At 40.7% G+C, this 16,653-nt stretch overlaps 1 protein-coding gene across 1 annotated transcript in view; it reads left to right on the plus strand.

Moving 5' to 3' along the window:
- The first annotated feature begins 5,143 nt into the window (after positions 1-5,143).
- Positions 5,144-16,653, plus strand: part of BMPR2 (bone morphogenetic protein receptor type 2) — a 149,575-nt gene continuing 138,065 nt past the window's right edge. The window contains exons 1-2 of the mRNA XM_019635710.1: positions 5,144-6,009; positions 6,114-6,191. Coding sequence (XP_019491255.1) covers positions 6,116-6,191 — 76 coding nt within the window. The 5' untranslated portion in view covers positions 5,144-6,009; positions 6,114-6,115. The remainder of the gene's footprint in view (positions 6,010-6,113; positions 6,192-16,653) is intronic.

The raw sequence follows: 16,653 nt of genomic DNA on the forward strand, positions 1-16,653 counted from the left end.
AAAGTTTGGTTTCCTAGTTTAGTATTTTTTCCCTGCTACACCTAATTGTTTCTTTTAGTCACAAATGGGAGAGATTTAGATGATTTAATGACATAAGGAAGTACTCTGTGGATGCTGAATTTTGCCATTCTGCTTTGGTTAAAAAAAGGTACTTCTTGAATTGCTCTATTAACTTGACAACTTCATAAGGTTCCTACTATGTAAATAACCAAATCTTAAAACTGCAAAACAACTAAAAAGTTCCATACCCAAATTCTTCCATTTCCCACTTTGACTCTTTTAACCACTACATGAAGTTGCAGATAATTTTCTTCCAATGGTCAGTCTTTGTCATTTGCTTTGTGTCTGGTGTACCCTTGGTACCCAGGACTAAGGTCAGATGCTCCGGACCCTTATGTTGATCCTCATGAAATCTTTATATTATTTAATGGGATGTCCAGAAGTTTGATTTGTTTCTGTAATTAAAAAAAAAAACTTAGCTGTTATTCTCCTTCATGATTCTCATTTGTGAATCATGACCCAGTTTTGTAAAAAATGTGCTGATAAAATAATAGCCTTCCACTGATGTTGACTGTTTTGGGATACTTCATCTGTTGAAAGAAACACGTGTTTATTAGTCTACATAGCCTAGATTATACTCAACAACGACCCTGCAATCTCTGTAGCTTAATATAAAAGTTGATATATAAATATAAAAGTTTATATATTATATATATTTATATATTTAAGCATATATATCTCTATCTATCTATATATATGTGTGTGTGTGTGTGTTTATTTTTTCACTCAAGCTATATGTCCAGTGTAGGTTAATGAAGGGTTCTGCTCAGTTATCAGGGTCCCAAGGTAATGAAGGCTGCATTATCTGTAGCTGTACTACCTGGAGTACTTGGCCTTCTTATTGCTGTGACGGGAGAAGACAGCTGTAGTGTAATACTGGCTCTTTTGTGCTTTGGTTGAAAATGACACAAATTACTTCTACTACAGCTCCACAAAGGAGCTGGAAATATTGGGGAGCATATGATAAGTTTGTGGAGCACCCATGTCTCTGCCACACATGTCAAAATACCCACACTTTCTGTAGGGCTGCTGCCCTGTTGTCCAGACTCTGCATCCTTCTTCTCATCATAGTTTCCCTGGGTCCCAGTTACAAGCCTAGTCTTGCCTTTCCCCGTGATCACAGATAGAAAAGGATTATGCAATGATAGTTCTAGGGCTTAGCATTTTAACCTTTGAGTTAAAACTCACTCTGGTTTTAGGTTTCTGTCTCTTTCTGAAAGTACAGCAGCTCACCTTGTGCCCGTTTCATCTATATTTTATTCCTTGTGCCTGAGTTCCTATTGTAACTGGTAATTTTGAGATTTGATATCTTTGAGACTGATGCAAAGACCTAGTCTAAGTTAGAACTGATATATCTCTGAAAATGTTGGTTGTTAAGAATTAGCTATAGCTATGAGCTATTGGTTCTTTTATTAACTTCTGGATACAAATCTTTTCTTGGTATAAGGGAATTCTTATTTTGACATAAAGGCCTTCTCTCCTGCTGGGCTAGGTCGTGAAAGGGACCAAACTTTTGCCACCCTAAAACTGCCTTTTGAGATATTGATTTTAAGCTGGTTATTAAGAAACAAAAGACTTTGAAAGAAGGTTTGACCTTCTCCTTTTCTTGCCCAAGAGATTCAGATGGAATGACCTGCTCCAGGATGGAAATCTTAGCTTGTTCACCTTAGCCTAATTTGAATTAAGTATGGTAGATTGGAAGGCACCAAGCAGGGAACTGTTCTCTAGAACACACTTTGTGTCCCATTGTTTCTGGGTTGCCTAGCAAAAATTTGCCTGCTACATATGTTCCACTCTTTCTCAACTACCTTAAATTGCCTATTTTCTTTAGAATCTCAGAGCCTTGCCCCACCTTTCTCCTCTGTCCAAAATGATATATGTACCCAATTTTACCTCACTGTTTTTGGAATTTTCATGCTTATGTGAAAATTCCCTGTTCGCATGTATAAGATTTGCAAATGATCCACACTTTTATTGTGGCCTACTAGCGTTGTATAATGTGGCACATCCTACCTCTTTAATTTAATCTCCTATGCTCCAATAAACTGGCCTCCTATACATTCCTCAGACATACCAAGACACTGCAGCACTAGTAATTAAATTTCATGATCCCTACAGTGGCAATCTTGAAAGCATGTATCTCTTTGAAGCCTCCATCAGTCTGGGGACTTCAGTGACTACAGTGAGCAGATTCCATGTGGTGGATGTTGTGCTGAGCTCCCCAGATCCACCCTTTAGGACTGAAGTACAACCTTTCCCAAATGCTGGAAATGTTGGTGGCTCTCAGCTGGGACCCTCTGTGGTTACTCTTGGCTAAAGACAGCCCTCTAGTCCAAGGTCACCTCCCTTCCCTAGATGCAGCCGTATCCAATGACTGATTGATGTGAGGGTATCAAGACTTGGCTCCCGCCTCAATTTAGGACAATGCTGAAGGGCCATCCCTTAGAGCTCTCTTGAGAATTGGTTAAAGCAACTGTGTTGCACTTCATCTTCTTCCTCTGCCTGATCTTGTGACCCTCAGTCTCTAGACAGATTGTTCTTGAGAGTACTACCCAATAACCTCCTGCATGAAAATCTCAGAGTTTCAGGGTTTGTTTCCCAGTGAACCCCACTGTGATAGGCCCTCCACTTGTATTAAACATAACATGTGCACGAAATGAAATAAACCTTTGTTGCAATAAACTGCTGAAATGTTTGCTAAAACCTCGCTATCCTGACTAGTACAGGTACCAAACCTTGCCTGCCCTGCCAATCCTTTGTTCTTACCTGAGATTCTCTTTTATTGTCTGGCTTGTCATAATGGATTCCAAATTCTAGTTCTCTGATGTTCTTTCTCATAATGAGTTAACAGCCATGTCCCACTGGAGCAACAGAAGAAGGAAGAGGTTGCGTATCTAGTTGTCTACTAATTATTCCTACCAGGTCAGTGGCATATATTTTTTTCATGTGAATTTCCTAGGACCCTTTTTTCTTTTCTATACAATTTATCACTTATTTATAATATGTATAAGGGTACTTATTGTTTCTTAGGAAAATTTTTGTGCAAATAAAAACAATCAAGTACTTGATCCCAATTTGAGAATGAAAAACAGTATACTTACCAGTTAATACATTTTGTGTGCCTTAACATACTTAAAATACTATTTTTCTGAGCACTAGATCTTATTTTTTGAAAGTCAAATGATAAAACAATACCAGTTTCTTATTTTAGGCCTCTTGGGCAAAACAAATTATAGTAAAAAAGCTAATGAATCAAAGCATATGCTCCTTTTAATTTTTTTTAAAAAGGGGTTTTACTACATAGAATAATTTCTCTCTGCCTGAAGGGTATACAGTATAAAAATATTTCCATTAAAGAGTCTGAGAATCCTGGGCTGGTATTACCACAACTCGTAATTATAGAAGATATTCAGTATGATAACAGCAACTAGTTTAAGGCATGTGGAGTTTATTTACATCAATTTCAGATAAAAAGATAAAAGGGGACTTGAATAAACTAGCAAAGAGCATGACTTCAGGAGTGTATCTATAAATGTATCTTTGGAACTGCCCTTAGCCAAAATGAAAGACCAGCAAAACCAGCCTTCAGAATAACCCTTCTGCTTAGTAGAAGGGAAAGCTAGACTTCACCTCTAAGATCTCCCTCCCACGCAAATTTTCCACCTTACAGTTAAGAATTAAACCCAGACTTCCTGATCGTGGCTCCACGCACGTCACCTTCTCCCATCTCCCAAAGCAAAATCCCACCCAAGTCGGCCTGATCCCGCAGGGATCTGTAAGGGCTGCAGGGCAGTGTAAGGTGGGAGTGGAATGCCTTCCCCTATCCTGGTTGCTTGGGTGTTTGCAATTCAAAAAACCCCGACTAAACCGATCTTTTCCAGACTCAAGGAAGCTTCCAACAGGACCTTCTGATTTCCTTGTTTGCAAAGACTTGATCCCACTCTTTACCCTGAGGCAGCAACTCCTCATTGCAGTTTTCTTTTCACAAATCCTATAAAAAGCCCTTAAGGCCCCCAACATTTGTGAATAAAGGCCCACCCTCGAAGTGGAAACCGCAAAGCGTAGACAGATATGCACGTCAACAGCAGGACAGTGTATAGAATTTTAGGAGTTTTCTTTCTGGCTTCTCATCCTTTCAAATGTTCACTATTCCTGTCAGCTAAGAAGGGTCACAGGAATGGGTGCTTGAGGAAAGCAAACGCCGATAAGAGCAAAAACATCAATTTAGGGGTGGTCTTTCCAATTCCGGCTTTTGTTTGTCCGCGAGGGGAGGCCGAGGAGGTCAAGGTCTCCGGTTCTGGGAAAGGCGTGTCCGTCTGGATTCTTAGGCTACGGAGAGGCAGGCTCTGGCTCCAAGAAACAATAGAGGCAGTTGGCCCCTCACGGCTTTACTCCCCGTCGCAGAGGAGACCACGACGCCTCGTCAGGGGCTCAATTACCCAGCTCGGAAGAGTATGCCAAATGCAGAAAAATATGTGGCCACTCGCGCGCGCGCGCGCACACACACACACACACACACACACCCCAACCGTGTGCGTATGGAACATATGAGTGCATAGAGAAGAAAGGCCATTTCTGCCCATCCTAACTAAGCTGCCGGCCCCACCCTGCCCTCCCTGGTTCGGGTGAGACACGCCGCGCGAGGGCCGCGGAGTCCGCCCCAGCAAGCCCGGGAGTGAGGGGCAGGGCCGGGCGGGGCCGCGAGTGCGCAGGCGCAGTGTGGGCCTCGTCGCGCCGCCGCCGCCGCCGCCGCCGCGGCCACAGCCGCCCGCGCTGCACCACAGGCCCGAGACAGACAGGGCCGGGAAGAGCCGGAGACTGAGGAGGAGGCGGAGGCGGAGGCGGCGGCGGAGGCGGGGCGACTCCGGTGACCGGGAGCGCCGCAGACTGGCAGCTGCGGCGACTCCCCCCTTTGTGTCTGGTCTGCTCGGAGCCACTGGAAGTGCTTCCCGGAGGGGCGCTGAGTGTCTCGCCACCTCTTAGCCAACCCCCCCCTTCCCAGCCACCTACATCCGCCCTCCCGCCGCCCCCCGCCCTCGGCCCGCGACGCCGGAGCTCCGCCTGGAGCCCAGAGCTGCGGGAGAAAGAGGTAGCGGCGGCGGCGGCGGCGGCTTCTTCGGAGGGCTGTGATTCGCTCACAGGAGCCATTGACGGGAGAAGACGAGGCTTTCATGGTGGAATTTACCTCTGGCGAGATCGAACAGCTGCAATAAAAAAGAGAGAGAGAGAAGCGCACGCGGGAGGGCTAGAAAGAGCAGCCTCCCGGCACCTCCCCTCCGCCCGCTGTCTTGAGCAGCACCGGGCCCAGTCTGCCGACCCCTCTCCTACCCTCCCCCGCTCCCCACCGCCACTCAACCCTCCGGCCCGACCCCGCGGGACCCTCGCAGGATTGTTCCGCGAAGGCGTGAAGGCTGTGGGTTTGTCCATGGAGACAGGCACCCTTTTCGATCCAGTCGAGGAAGAGGATTTGTTGTTCTCTAATTCGGAGTGAAGGAAGCACCGAAGCGAAACTTAAAAAGGAATCCTGCTCTCCCGGAGCCACAGGCGATGAGACTCGGGCCGCCGGGCGCCTTCGCCGCCGCCGCCGCCCGCACGACTTCGCCCTTCCCTAGCAGTCGGGAACTTGTTCTGATCCTCGGCCCCCTAATCGAATCCCCGTTCTCCACCACTGTGCACCCTGGATATGTTTTCTCCCAGACCTGGATATTTCTTTGATATCGTGAAACTACGAGGGAAATAACTGCGAGGCTTTCCTCTTGTCTCCCTGCTGCTTCTCCCCACGGACATGCCTTCAGTTTGGGGGGCCACGGCACCCGGTCCTAGGCGAATGAACTCCCCCAGCCGCGAGGGAGAGAAATGAAGGGAATTTCTGCAGCGGAATGAAAGCTCTGCAGCTAGGTCCTCTCATCTGCCATTTGTCCTTTCAAACTGCATTGTAGTACGGGCCGGGTAAGTCAGACGAGAGAGAAGACTAGCCTCGCGGCCGTGTTTCTCCGCCCGTGTTTACTTTCCATATTTCTTGTCTCTGCTCTCCTGCTTCTTGGCTGGCCCAGGGATGACTTCCTCGCTGCAGCGGCCCTGGCGGGTGCCCTCGCTGCTATGGACCGTTCTGCTGGTCAGCACTGCGGCCGGTGAGTAGTCCCGGCTGGCGGGTCCGGGCCACTTCCCTTGCGGGTGGCGAGGGAGTGAGCCCGCAGAGGCCGAGGCCTGCACTCGCCCTTGGATGCGTCCCCGATCACTGTGGAGGGAACCAGGAACGTGTACCTGCGTTCCTTTCCCGATCCTTCCAGGGAAATAACCTTTCACGTTTTTGTGTAGTTTCGAATCCCCACTTCCATATTCCCCACCTTTCACACCCCCCACAGGGGAAAAAAAGACATATTGGGTGTGGTATCTTGACATTTTTAGCTGTGAGGTAATGCAAGGATTAAAAATATTTTAATCACCACTGAACAGTGACTATTATGGTATCTTTGGAAACATAGGTGTAGATTTTTTTTTTAACATAAAGAAGCGTATTTGGCTTACGGTAAAAAGAACATCAACTATAGAACACACACTTGAACCGTATTTTTAGATTTAGATCACTCCTTGGGAATCCATGTTCCTTTCATTATTCAAAAATGTTAGTGAATGAATTGAATACAATGTTGAGGCAAGAACTGTGAGATTCTTAGAGATTCTTAATACATTGTATAATACTGTTATCAGTAGTATTTCGTAATTATATTTCCATCTTTTCAATCTGGACACTGGTATTTTATATGTTTTTGGAATTACTGTCGTGTTTAAAAGTATTTTCGATCACTTTACATTTAATCGTCTGGCATTTATTGGCTGTCCTGTCATTGAGACAACTTTGACCTCACGTCAGATTTCTAGAAGACCTGAGTCCTGAAAGATCTTTGACATTTTACTGAAGCTTAAAGAGAAATGGTAGTCATCCTTCCCTTAGAATATTTTCTATTTAGTTTTCAGGCACCTTTGCAAAAACCTCATTTTTTTTTGCAATTATTTTTCATGCAGTCTTGTGATGCTATGCTTTTAGAAATTTTTGGGAGTGAATTGTACATATAATTCTTAAATTTGGCTTAATATGACCAAATAGATTATATGTTTAAACACAAGTAAATGACAACATGACAGTTTTTCAATTTTTATTTATGTAAGAGTGTACTTTTCACATTCAATAAGTTTCTCATTGCTGTCCTAAACACAGAAGTTGCTTACTTATTTCCGTTTTAAAAGTCTGCATTGGGAAAATAATGACAAAAATTGAAGTTTCCTTTTGTGTTTTTGATATTTTTGATTGATATCTATTATGTTTATGATAAATCTATATAGTGTTAAAACAATTTGAACTTCTGAATTGAATGAATATACATTTTAATATTCTTAATCATCACAGTTCCTTTTGGGCTAAAAATGAATAATTTTTCACTAATTTCTTTATATTGTGTTAGCTATTTAAATTCTTCAGCCATAAGCCATGTGGTTCCTGTAAAATAAGAAGAGAGTAAAAGACCTTAAGCTTAAGCAGTCATTCTAAGAGGAGAAATCTCAGAGTATAGACTTTTCAGTGTTCTTTATTTTTGACCTTTTTAGAATGTAGGTTCTCATATATAGTTGACAGGCTTATTATTTTGTGATCAGAACAGATAAAAGTAAGAGAAAGAACACTGATTTTAAAATAAACTTAATTTCTATTTGATAAATAAAATATTAGAATACTGTGCCTTAAAAGGGATGGGTTATAAAAGAATCACTGCTTAAAAAGTTTAGTCCTGTTTTTTCTTTAGTATTACATAGCACCAGATGCAGAAATTTGTGAAGCTGGATTTCAGAGCTATAACAACAACAACAACAACAACAACAACAACAATAATAATAGCAGCTAGTATTTATTGAGTGCTTACTATGCGCCAGCAATTATCCCATAGTTATATGTGTGTTCTCGTTTGATCCTGATGACAGTTCTATACTCCAGATTTAATTATGCTCCTTTTACAGAGAGGGCAAGTGAAGTACAGAGAATTTATTTATTTATTTTTATATATTTTTTTGAGAATTTAAATAACTCACCACACAGTCAGTAAATTGTGGAGCCAGGATTATAGCCTGTATCCTTACTACAGCATTAATGATAACAGCAACTTTTCCCTCTAATTGGGAACATGAGATAGAATAGCCTTCACCAGATCAGCCTTTGCAAAGAAGCAGACACTTGACAAGATCTTTGTACCTCACAGGTTATGCAAATGTCATGGTTCTAAATGTGTAAAACTTTGCTTAGCTTAATATTGGAGTGGCTAGTGCAGTTTCATTAAATGCAAGGTGACTAAAGAGTGCCTGTGTAGGTTTGGGATACACAGATGCAGTGATATAACCAAACAGGTGCACATAGTGCCGCTGAAAGGAAAAAAAATACTGGAAGACTGACTGATACCACATCCCTCTTTGGGGTCATGGTTAAATCCTTTATTTCTTTCGAATCTCTCTTTCCCACTTTATCTAGTTCTTGGATGCTTTAATTCTAAGAACAGTTGATATGCAAAAAATTAGAATTTATAAAAATATGTGCTTGTGTTGGTTTATACATGAGTTATTTAATAAAAGGACACAATACAATGCCATACTTATTTAAAGGTCAGCTTCTGTAAAAAAGATTAAAAAAAAAATAAAAGTTGCCAACCTTTATTTAGGTTCTAATGGGTCCACATAACAATATCAACCCTATATCCCACCTCATCCTGTGCAACCCCCTGAGCAGGCTTAGCTACCCTTTACCTCCAGTCTTAGTTCTTGTCCTTCTCCTCCTTGTCCTTCTTGCCATTGTCAGGGCCAGGGAAACTTTCCCCTTACCCCTTTAGTTCTTCTGGCTGGTGGAATAATTCAGGTGACATACAGCAGCAGATTAACAAGAGAAAATCAATTTTTAATATGTGTGCATGGGAAATTTACATAAGCATGCAAATTCCAAAGACAGGCAAAATAAGGTATATGAGGGTGCCAAAAAACTGTATACACATGACTTGTATTTATCTTTTGTTATCGGTATATATTGAGTATTACAAAGTGTTTTCCTTTCTTAAAATGTGTATACAGTTTTTTGGCACCCTCTGTATATATCATTTTGGACTAAGGAGGGGGAGGTAGGCAATTCATAGGTGCTAAGGAGAATATGCTAAGGTTCCGTTCCTAAAGCAGAATTTTCTATCTTAATCTCTTTAGATAGCTAAGGGGGCGGTAACAGACTTCTTGAGTTTGTTGGTCTTTGTTTTCAGCTAGAAATAATTGGCATGCCAGGGTGGCGCATTCTGGGGAGACTCACTCCTGACCTCCACACCATGGCCTGGGAGTCCAGGGAGCCCATGGCATATTGAGTGGCCTCATTGTTGGGATCCACACCTGGAAGGGTCTCCGGGACACTCTATAGGAACTCAGGGTCCTGCATCACATAATCCCCCTTGGCTGGCTCAGATGTATCCATGGCTGAAATGGCATCAATGTCAGCTGCCTCTGCCTGGTCAATGTCCGCGGATTCTTTCTGCATTTGAAAGAATTCACTTGACTAGATTTCAGTTTTACATACACCTATTAGGAACACACACATTCAAAAGCAAGATTCACTTATTTAGTGTTCTTGAGCAGTTAATGAATATTGTTGAGGAACTAGAAATTTAGTAATCTTTATTTTAGTGTTTCTCAAGATGTGGGAACCACAACAGGATCACCGTTAGCTCTTGATAAAAGGCATATTTCTTTTTTTTTTTTTTTTTTTAAAGATTTTTATTGGGGAATTGGGGGGATGGGAACAGTGCTGGGGATTTGGGGAAAGGGGAACAGACAAGTTGCTGTCGTTTTGTTCTTCAATCTAGTTGTGGAGGATGTTGCTTCACTGGCCCAAGTTGGCACCATCATTGCGCTCTTCTCTGGCGAGGCAGATCAGTCGCCGGCTTCTGGACGGCTGCTCACTGCAGCTGCTGGCCGCTCACGCTGGCTGCTGGCCACACACGGTAGCCCATGGCAATCCACTGCCACAGGGACTGCAGCCCACGCCGTCGCCGGCGACTCATGGCAGCCCAGCTCCAGGTTGAGCTGTTGTTCAGCATCTTAGCTGTGGAGGGCAGTGTCACTGTTCCCCTCATGTGGGATCCGAACCGGGGCCCTCTGGCATCCCAAGCGAGTTCTTAACCATCGTGCCACTCGGCCGGCCCATAAAATGCATATTTCTGACCCCACAGTCTAGATGTACTGAATGGATCTCTCTGGGACCTAAATATATTTTTAAAGCCCAAAAGATTCTCACTCAGGCAAATTTGAGAACCACTACTTGAGAATCAGTCTCGATTGTTTGGATTTTTAAAGATTGTGATTCAGTCAGCTTTTGCTGCATAATAGTCGGCAACCATAAAATCATAGTGGCATACAACAATAAGCATTTATTTTGCTCCATTTGTGTCATTCTGAGGCCCAGGCTACAGGGAAGGGTAACATCTCTTTGGGAGAAGCTTGTCTCATGGCAATGGCAGAAGTACAAAAGGATAAGCCCAATCCCACCAGCCATTTCTAGATTCTGGTCCTCTAACATCCCTTTGGCCAAGCCCAAAGACAAGGGGTAGCAGAGTACATTTTGCCTATAATGAGGTCATGTTATTATATGGATGCATGATACTATTGACTGGGAAGGAAGAATTGGGACCTTTAATCTGCCACGTATGATCAGGAAGATAGTCCAGGAGGGGAGCTTCTATTTACCATTTGAACAGAGCCAAATTCTTGATTAGACCTTTGCATAAAAAACATACCAAGTTTGGCCTCTACAAAAGCTATCCTGGCATGTGGGGTAATGGTACCGGTGTTGGGGTATGTGTGAAATGTGGGGGGGGAGAGATATTTATTCCACACAAGGACAACAGCTTTCCTTCATTAAAGGTGAACTTTATTAAGAGTGAAAGAGAAGAAATTGAATATTGCTTTCTGTTGGGTAAATTCTAACTACATGTAAAAAGTACAGAGTGAAGTCAGTTTAAATCAGTTAATTTTATAACTGGCCAAACCTCTTATTTTGGCACTTATTCATATGTTGCCTTGCTATTATATAACAGTTTTATGTATTTTCCTTGTCCTTCCAACTGATAATTGCTTCTAGAGGACAGGTTTTGTAATCAACCATATTGCTATGCACATAGATGTTTAAGAAATATTAAATGAATGAATAATAAAAAGGATTTGGAGCCAGCAAGTATTCTAAGATTGCTCACTTACTCAAATGATGTATTAGGGATTTTTTCTTTCTTTGTCCCAGTTTCTTCAACTATAATAAAGTAGTTTAAGTGGTATAGTAGGAGGACTACTGCCTTGAGTTAATGAGACCTGGATTCTATGTGATTCTGGGAAAACAGATGACAACATAGTTTTCTCAATTGTAGTATTATGGTATTGGACTAGATTATGTTTGAGATGCAGATTCCTGGGCACCACTTAATCTGAATATCTGGACAGTGAGTTTGGGAATCTGCATTTAAACACAAACCCCCCAGGTAAATTTTATGTTCCATAAAGTTTGAGAACTGTTGGATCTAAGATTCCTTCTAAATGTGAGGTTTTACTTTTTTTTTTTTTAAGATTTATTTATTGGGGAATTGGGGGAGGGGAACAGCATTGGGGAATAAGGGAAGGGGAACAGACAAATTGCTGTCCTTTTGTTTTTCAGTCTAGTTGTGGAGGATGTTGCTTCACTGGCCCATATTGGTATTATGATCATTGTGCTCTTCCTGGCTGAGGCAGTCGGTCGCCGGCCATTGGATGGCTGCTCTTGGTAGCTCACGGCAGCTCACGAAAGCTCCTGCCTGCTGCTGGCCAGCCCCACTGCAGCCTACGCCATTGCCGGCAACTCACGGCAGCCCAGCTCCAGGTCGAGCTGTTGTTCATCATCTTAGTAGAGGGCGCCAGCATCACTGGCCCATGTGGGAACCGAACCCGCAGTCCTGCTGCTCAGAGCTTGCGCTCCCAAGCCAAATCTTAATCAACTGAGCCACTTGGCTGGTCCTTCCCCCCCCTTTTTTTTTTAACTTTTTGTGCTAATTATAACCTATTCTGGATCTTTTATTCAGTCAACATTGGTACCAAGCATTTCTTATTTTATGCTTTACGTAATTACCCCAAACCTTTTTCTTTATTAAAATTTGCACAATTTTTCTCTTGCCTATTCTTGGTCTTAAAGGTAATATGTTGTTTAATGAAAAGTGCTTTGCTCATTCAATATTGTATATGTGTATGTTCATTTAGTTTGTACTTTTATTTTGGCTACTTTATTTTGCTCTTCCTTCTGCCATAAAAAATAATTACTTGTAAGTAAAAAGAAGTGGTTTTACTTTTAGTAAATTTGAATGAGAATTGTTTATGAAATATAGATAATGCTAAACTATATTAGACTAGATAACATTGTTTTGGTTTTAGTTACAAATTAATATTCCATGGAACCCTTCAGGTGGATAATTGCATATATTAAATTTCTATCCACCAAAGAAGAATTGTTTTCTGATTTTTTTTTCTTTCAATTTTTTTTATTAGTTCCGGGTATAATTTGTAGTCTGATTTGATTAATGTCTGCTGGAAAAAAATTAAATATGAGTGCTGTGATATCTGGAATTCATGAATTTTACCATCTTACGTTGAAGTGACTCCTATATTACCAAATTATTTCCCTTTTCCAGTTAAATGGTCTAGTCTTTGAATCCCTTCCAGAAGCAACGAAGATGACGTTGGTAGAATTTTGAGTGCAATAGAATTGATTTGTTTTTAACTTTTTTTTTTTCTTTTTTGTCTATGAGGTGGCTGTGACAGCTAAACTACTGGATTACAACAATACATATATAATTTATGGATAGTCTTTGTGAGGTTAGAAATAAGCTTGTAAATAACATGAACGTTTTAGAATATACTGCCTTATCAGAACTATTAGAAGACATTTATTGCTTGTACTTAATTGCACTTAATACAATAAGTGTTTGACCATATCCAGTTTCTATTCCAGTGTGCACCCATGGGAGCAGCTGGAAGGGTAGGCAGGCATAATAGGATAGATACCATATGGAAGAACTAAAATGTCCAATCAACAAACATTTATCAGTGCTTCCTTTGTGCAAAGTTCTTTTTTAAATGTTGGTGGATACAAAGAAAGATAAGAACTACTGCACCTCCCCCCCCAACTGTCTCATGCCATAGCCTGTATATCACTTTCTGAAAGAGAATTAGATCTCATGCTATTTGAAGCAAGAGTATGTGTTCCAAACCCTTATTATTTCTTCTCTCAGCCTATCTTTCAGGATGAGAAATTCCTGTAGGTGTTCTGCAACACAGGAAAAGAGACTATGTTTCTGTGGCATCTTCCAACTAACCTCCGGCCTCCTTTTATATCTTTCTTCTCTGCCAGCCTGCTTGGAAGAGCAGTAAAGACTTCTTGACTTCTTATCCTCAACTCCTAACTTGCCCCCTTTGTGTGATATATATTATTAGGTCAGCAGTGACTTCCTGATTGCCAAATCCAGTCACTTTTCAATCATGTTCTCTCACTTTTTTACTGAATTTGACAGTTTTGGTCACCCCTTCCTTTAAACTCTTCTCTTTTGATTCTAGTGACTTTGCATTTCCCTGGTGCTGTATCTTCTCCATACTCTCTTCTCCCTCAATGTTTTTTGTTTTGTCTCCCTACATGGTCTTTTCTCTTATTGCTACTCCACCCCCTTATTGATTTTCTCTTATTGCTACTCCTCTCCTAGGCTTTAATTATCCGTAAAATTAGATTATTTCTGAGTCACACAGATAATCAGAATAGGAAGCTAGAAAGATTTGAATTTCTTGCTAGTGGTACCATTAGCTGTTTGCTTTGGGCAAATCATGTCTTTTGTTCTCAGTATCTTCATTTGTAAAATGAGGAGGTAGGCCTGCATGATGATTATAGTACTTATAGCACTTTGGCTTATGGTAGAGAAAAGCCAGTTGGTATACTTAGTTACTAGTAAGTAACTGAATAGCACTTTTTGAATGATACATTTGGTTATTACTGAGTATATAATACTTTGAATTTAGTTTAGTTTGGGGAAAACTGTGGCGTATTCTGAAATTGTAAAAGCACTACTTTGAAAGAAATGTAAATTAATTTTTTTGCAAATACAGTTTATATCTTGATTATGTTAATTAGGAACACAAATGTAAATAAAGGCTCTTTAGGGATATGCTTGAATGAAAGTATAAGAAAATTTATACTAAATATAAAGGGTGCTTTTAAAATAATTGGAATCCTAGAATTTTAGAGTTGGGAAGGACTTTAGGGTAGACCTTACATAGTTAGAAGTTTAGTAAGACTTCTTTACAATCTTGTCTTTCATTTTAATTTAAAAATTATTAATGCCAAGGTTAGTTTCAGCTCAGTCTTTGACCCAGCTTTCTTACTCTCTAAATCAGTGAGATCTATTGTAATTAATGTCGTTTTAGCTTTAGGTTGTTAAAATTTTGAACAGCTTTATTGAGCTATAGTTCACATACCATACAATTAGCCTATTTAAAAGTGTACAATCAAATGGTTTTTGTTGTATTACTTGATTAACTTTTAAAAATTATCATGAAAACGTATATAACATAAAATTTGCCATTTTAACCATTTTCAGGTATACAATTCAGTGACATTAATTACATTTGTAATGTGGTGCAGCCATCTCTAAAACTTTTTCGTCACATCAAACAGTAACTCTGTAACCATTAAGCAATAACTCCCAGTTCTCCCATCCTCCCAGCTTCTGGTAAACTCTATAATCTTCTGTCTCTATGAATTTGTCTACTCTAGGTATTTAGAGTAACTCTAGGTATTTCAATAATTGCATTACCTAACACCTCTATTATGTCACATGAAACCATATAATATTTGTCCTTTTATTACTATAGGCTCATTTTGCTTAGCATAATGTTTTCAAGGTTTATCCATGTCATAGCATGTATCAGAATTGCACTGGTTTTTAAGGCTGAATAATATTCTATTGTATGTACGAGGTCTGACAAATGATGTTGCTAACTTGTTTTGATATCAAAGGAATTATTCACTGTGAATTTGTACCAACTGGGCAAACAGTTAACCAATTTTACTATTTGGAAGTGCTGAAAAGGCTGTGTGGAAAATGTTAGACCTGAACTTTTCACCAACAATTTATGGCTCTTGCACTAGCTCGCATGGCACTGTCTGTGAGGGAATTTTTAGCTAGTAAACAAATAACTATTAGAACACCCTCCCTATTCACCTGATCTGGCCCCCAGTGACTTCTTTCTTTACCCAAAGATAAAAAAAATATTGAAAGGAAGACATTTTGATGACATTCAGGACATCAAGGGTAATCCGGCGACAGCTCTGATGGCCATTCCAGAAAAAGAGTTCCAAAATTGTTTTGAAGGGTGGACAAGGCACTGGTGTCTGTTCATAGCTTCCCAAGGGGAGTACTTTGAAGGTGACCGTAGTGATATTCAGCAATGAGGTATGTAGCCCTTTTTCTAGGATGAGTTTGTGAACTTAATTGTCCAACTTTGTGTATACCACATTTAGTTTAACCGTTTGTCTGTTGATGGACACCTGAGTTGTTTCCACCTTTTGGCTATTGTGAACAATGCTGCAATGAACATTGGTGTACAAGTATTTGTTTCAGTCCCTGCTTTCAATTCCTATGGGTGTATGCCTAGGAGTATATTGCCAGACCATATGGTAATTCTACGTTTAGGGTTTTGAGGAACCACCAAGTTGTTTTCCATAGTGGTTGCACCATCTTCTATTTCCACCAGCAATATACAATGGTTCCAATTTCTCTATATCCTCACCAACATTTGTTATTTTCTGTATTATTTTTTAAAAATTATTTATTATAGCCATCCTAATGGGTGTGAAGTGGTATCTCATTGTGGTTTTGATTTGCTTTTCCCTTTTGATGTTGGACGTGTTTTCCTGTGCTTATTTACCATTTATATATCTTCTTTGGAGAAATGTCTCTTCAAGTCCTTTCTCCATTTTTTCTTTTCAAAAGATTTCACAGATATATATTGCATAACATCGTGTAAGTTTAAAGTATACAGTGTTGTTGATTTGATCATTCATATATTGTAAAAGTAATTGCATTACTTAACACCTCTTTTATGTCACATGATTATTTTTTATGGTGGGAACAATTAAGATCTAGTCTCTTAGCAACTTTTAAGTTTATAATACAGTATTGTTGTCTATAATTACTGTTCTGGAATTATTTATCTACTGGTTGCAACTTGGTACCCTTAAACAACATTTATCCTTTTTTTTTTTTTTCCTTAAGATTTTTTTTTTTTTAAATTAGGGAATTGGGGGGATGGGAACAGTGCTGGGGAATTGGGGGAAGGGGAACAGACAAGTTGCTGTCGTCTTGTTCTTCAGTCTAGTTGTGGAGGATGTTGCTTCACTGGCCCAAGCTGGCACCATCATTGCGCTCTTCCTGGGCGACCATCATTGTGCTCTTCCTGGGTGAGGCAGATTAGTCGCCGGCTTCTGTATGGCCGCTCACTGCGGCTGCTGGCCGCTCA

This window comes from Hipposideros armiger, unplaced genomic scaffold (assembly GCF_001890085.2).
Source record: "Hipposideros armiger isolate ML-2016 unplaced genomic scaffold, ASM189008v1 scaffold_23, whole genome shotgun sequence".
In the NCBI taxonomy this organism is placed as follows: Eukaryota; Metazoa; Chordata; class Mammalia; order Chiroptera; family Hipposideridae; genus Hipposideros; species Hipposideros armiger.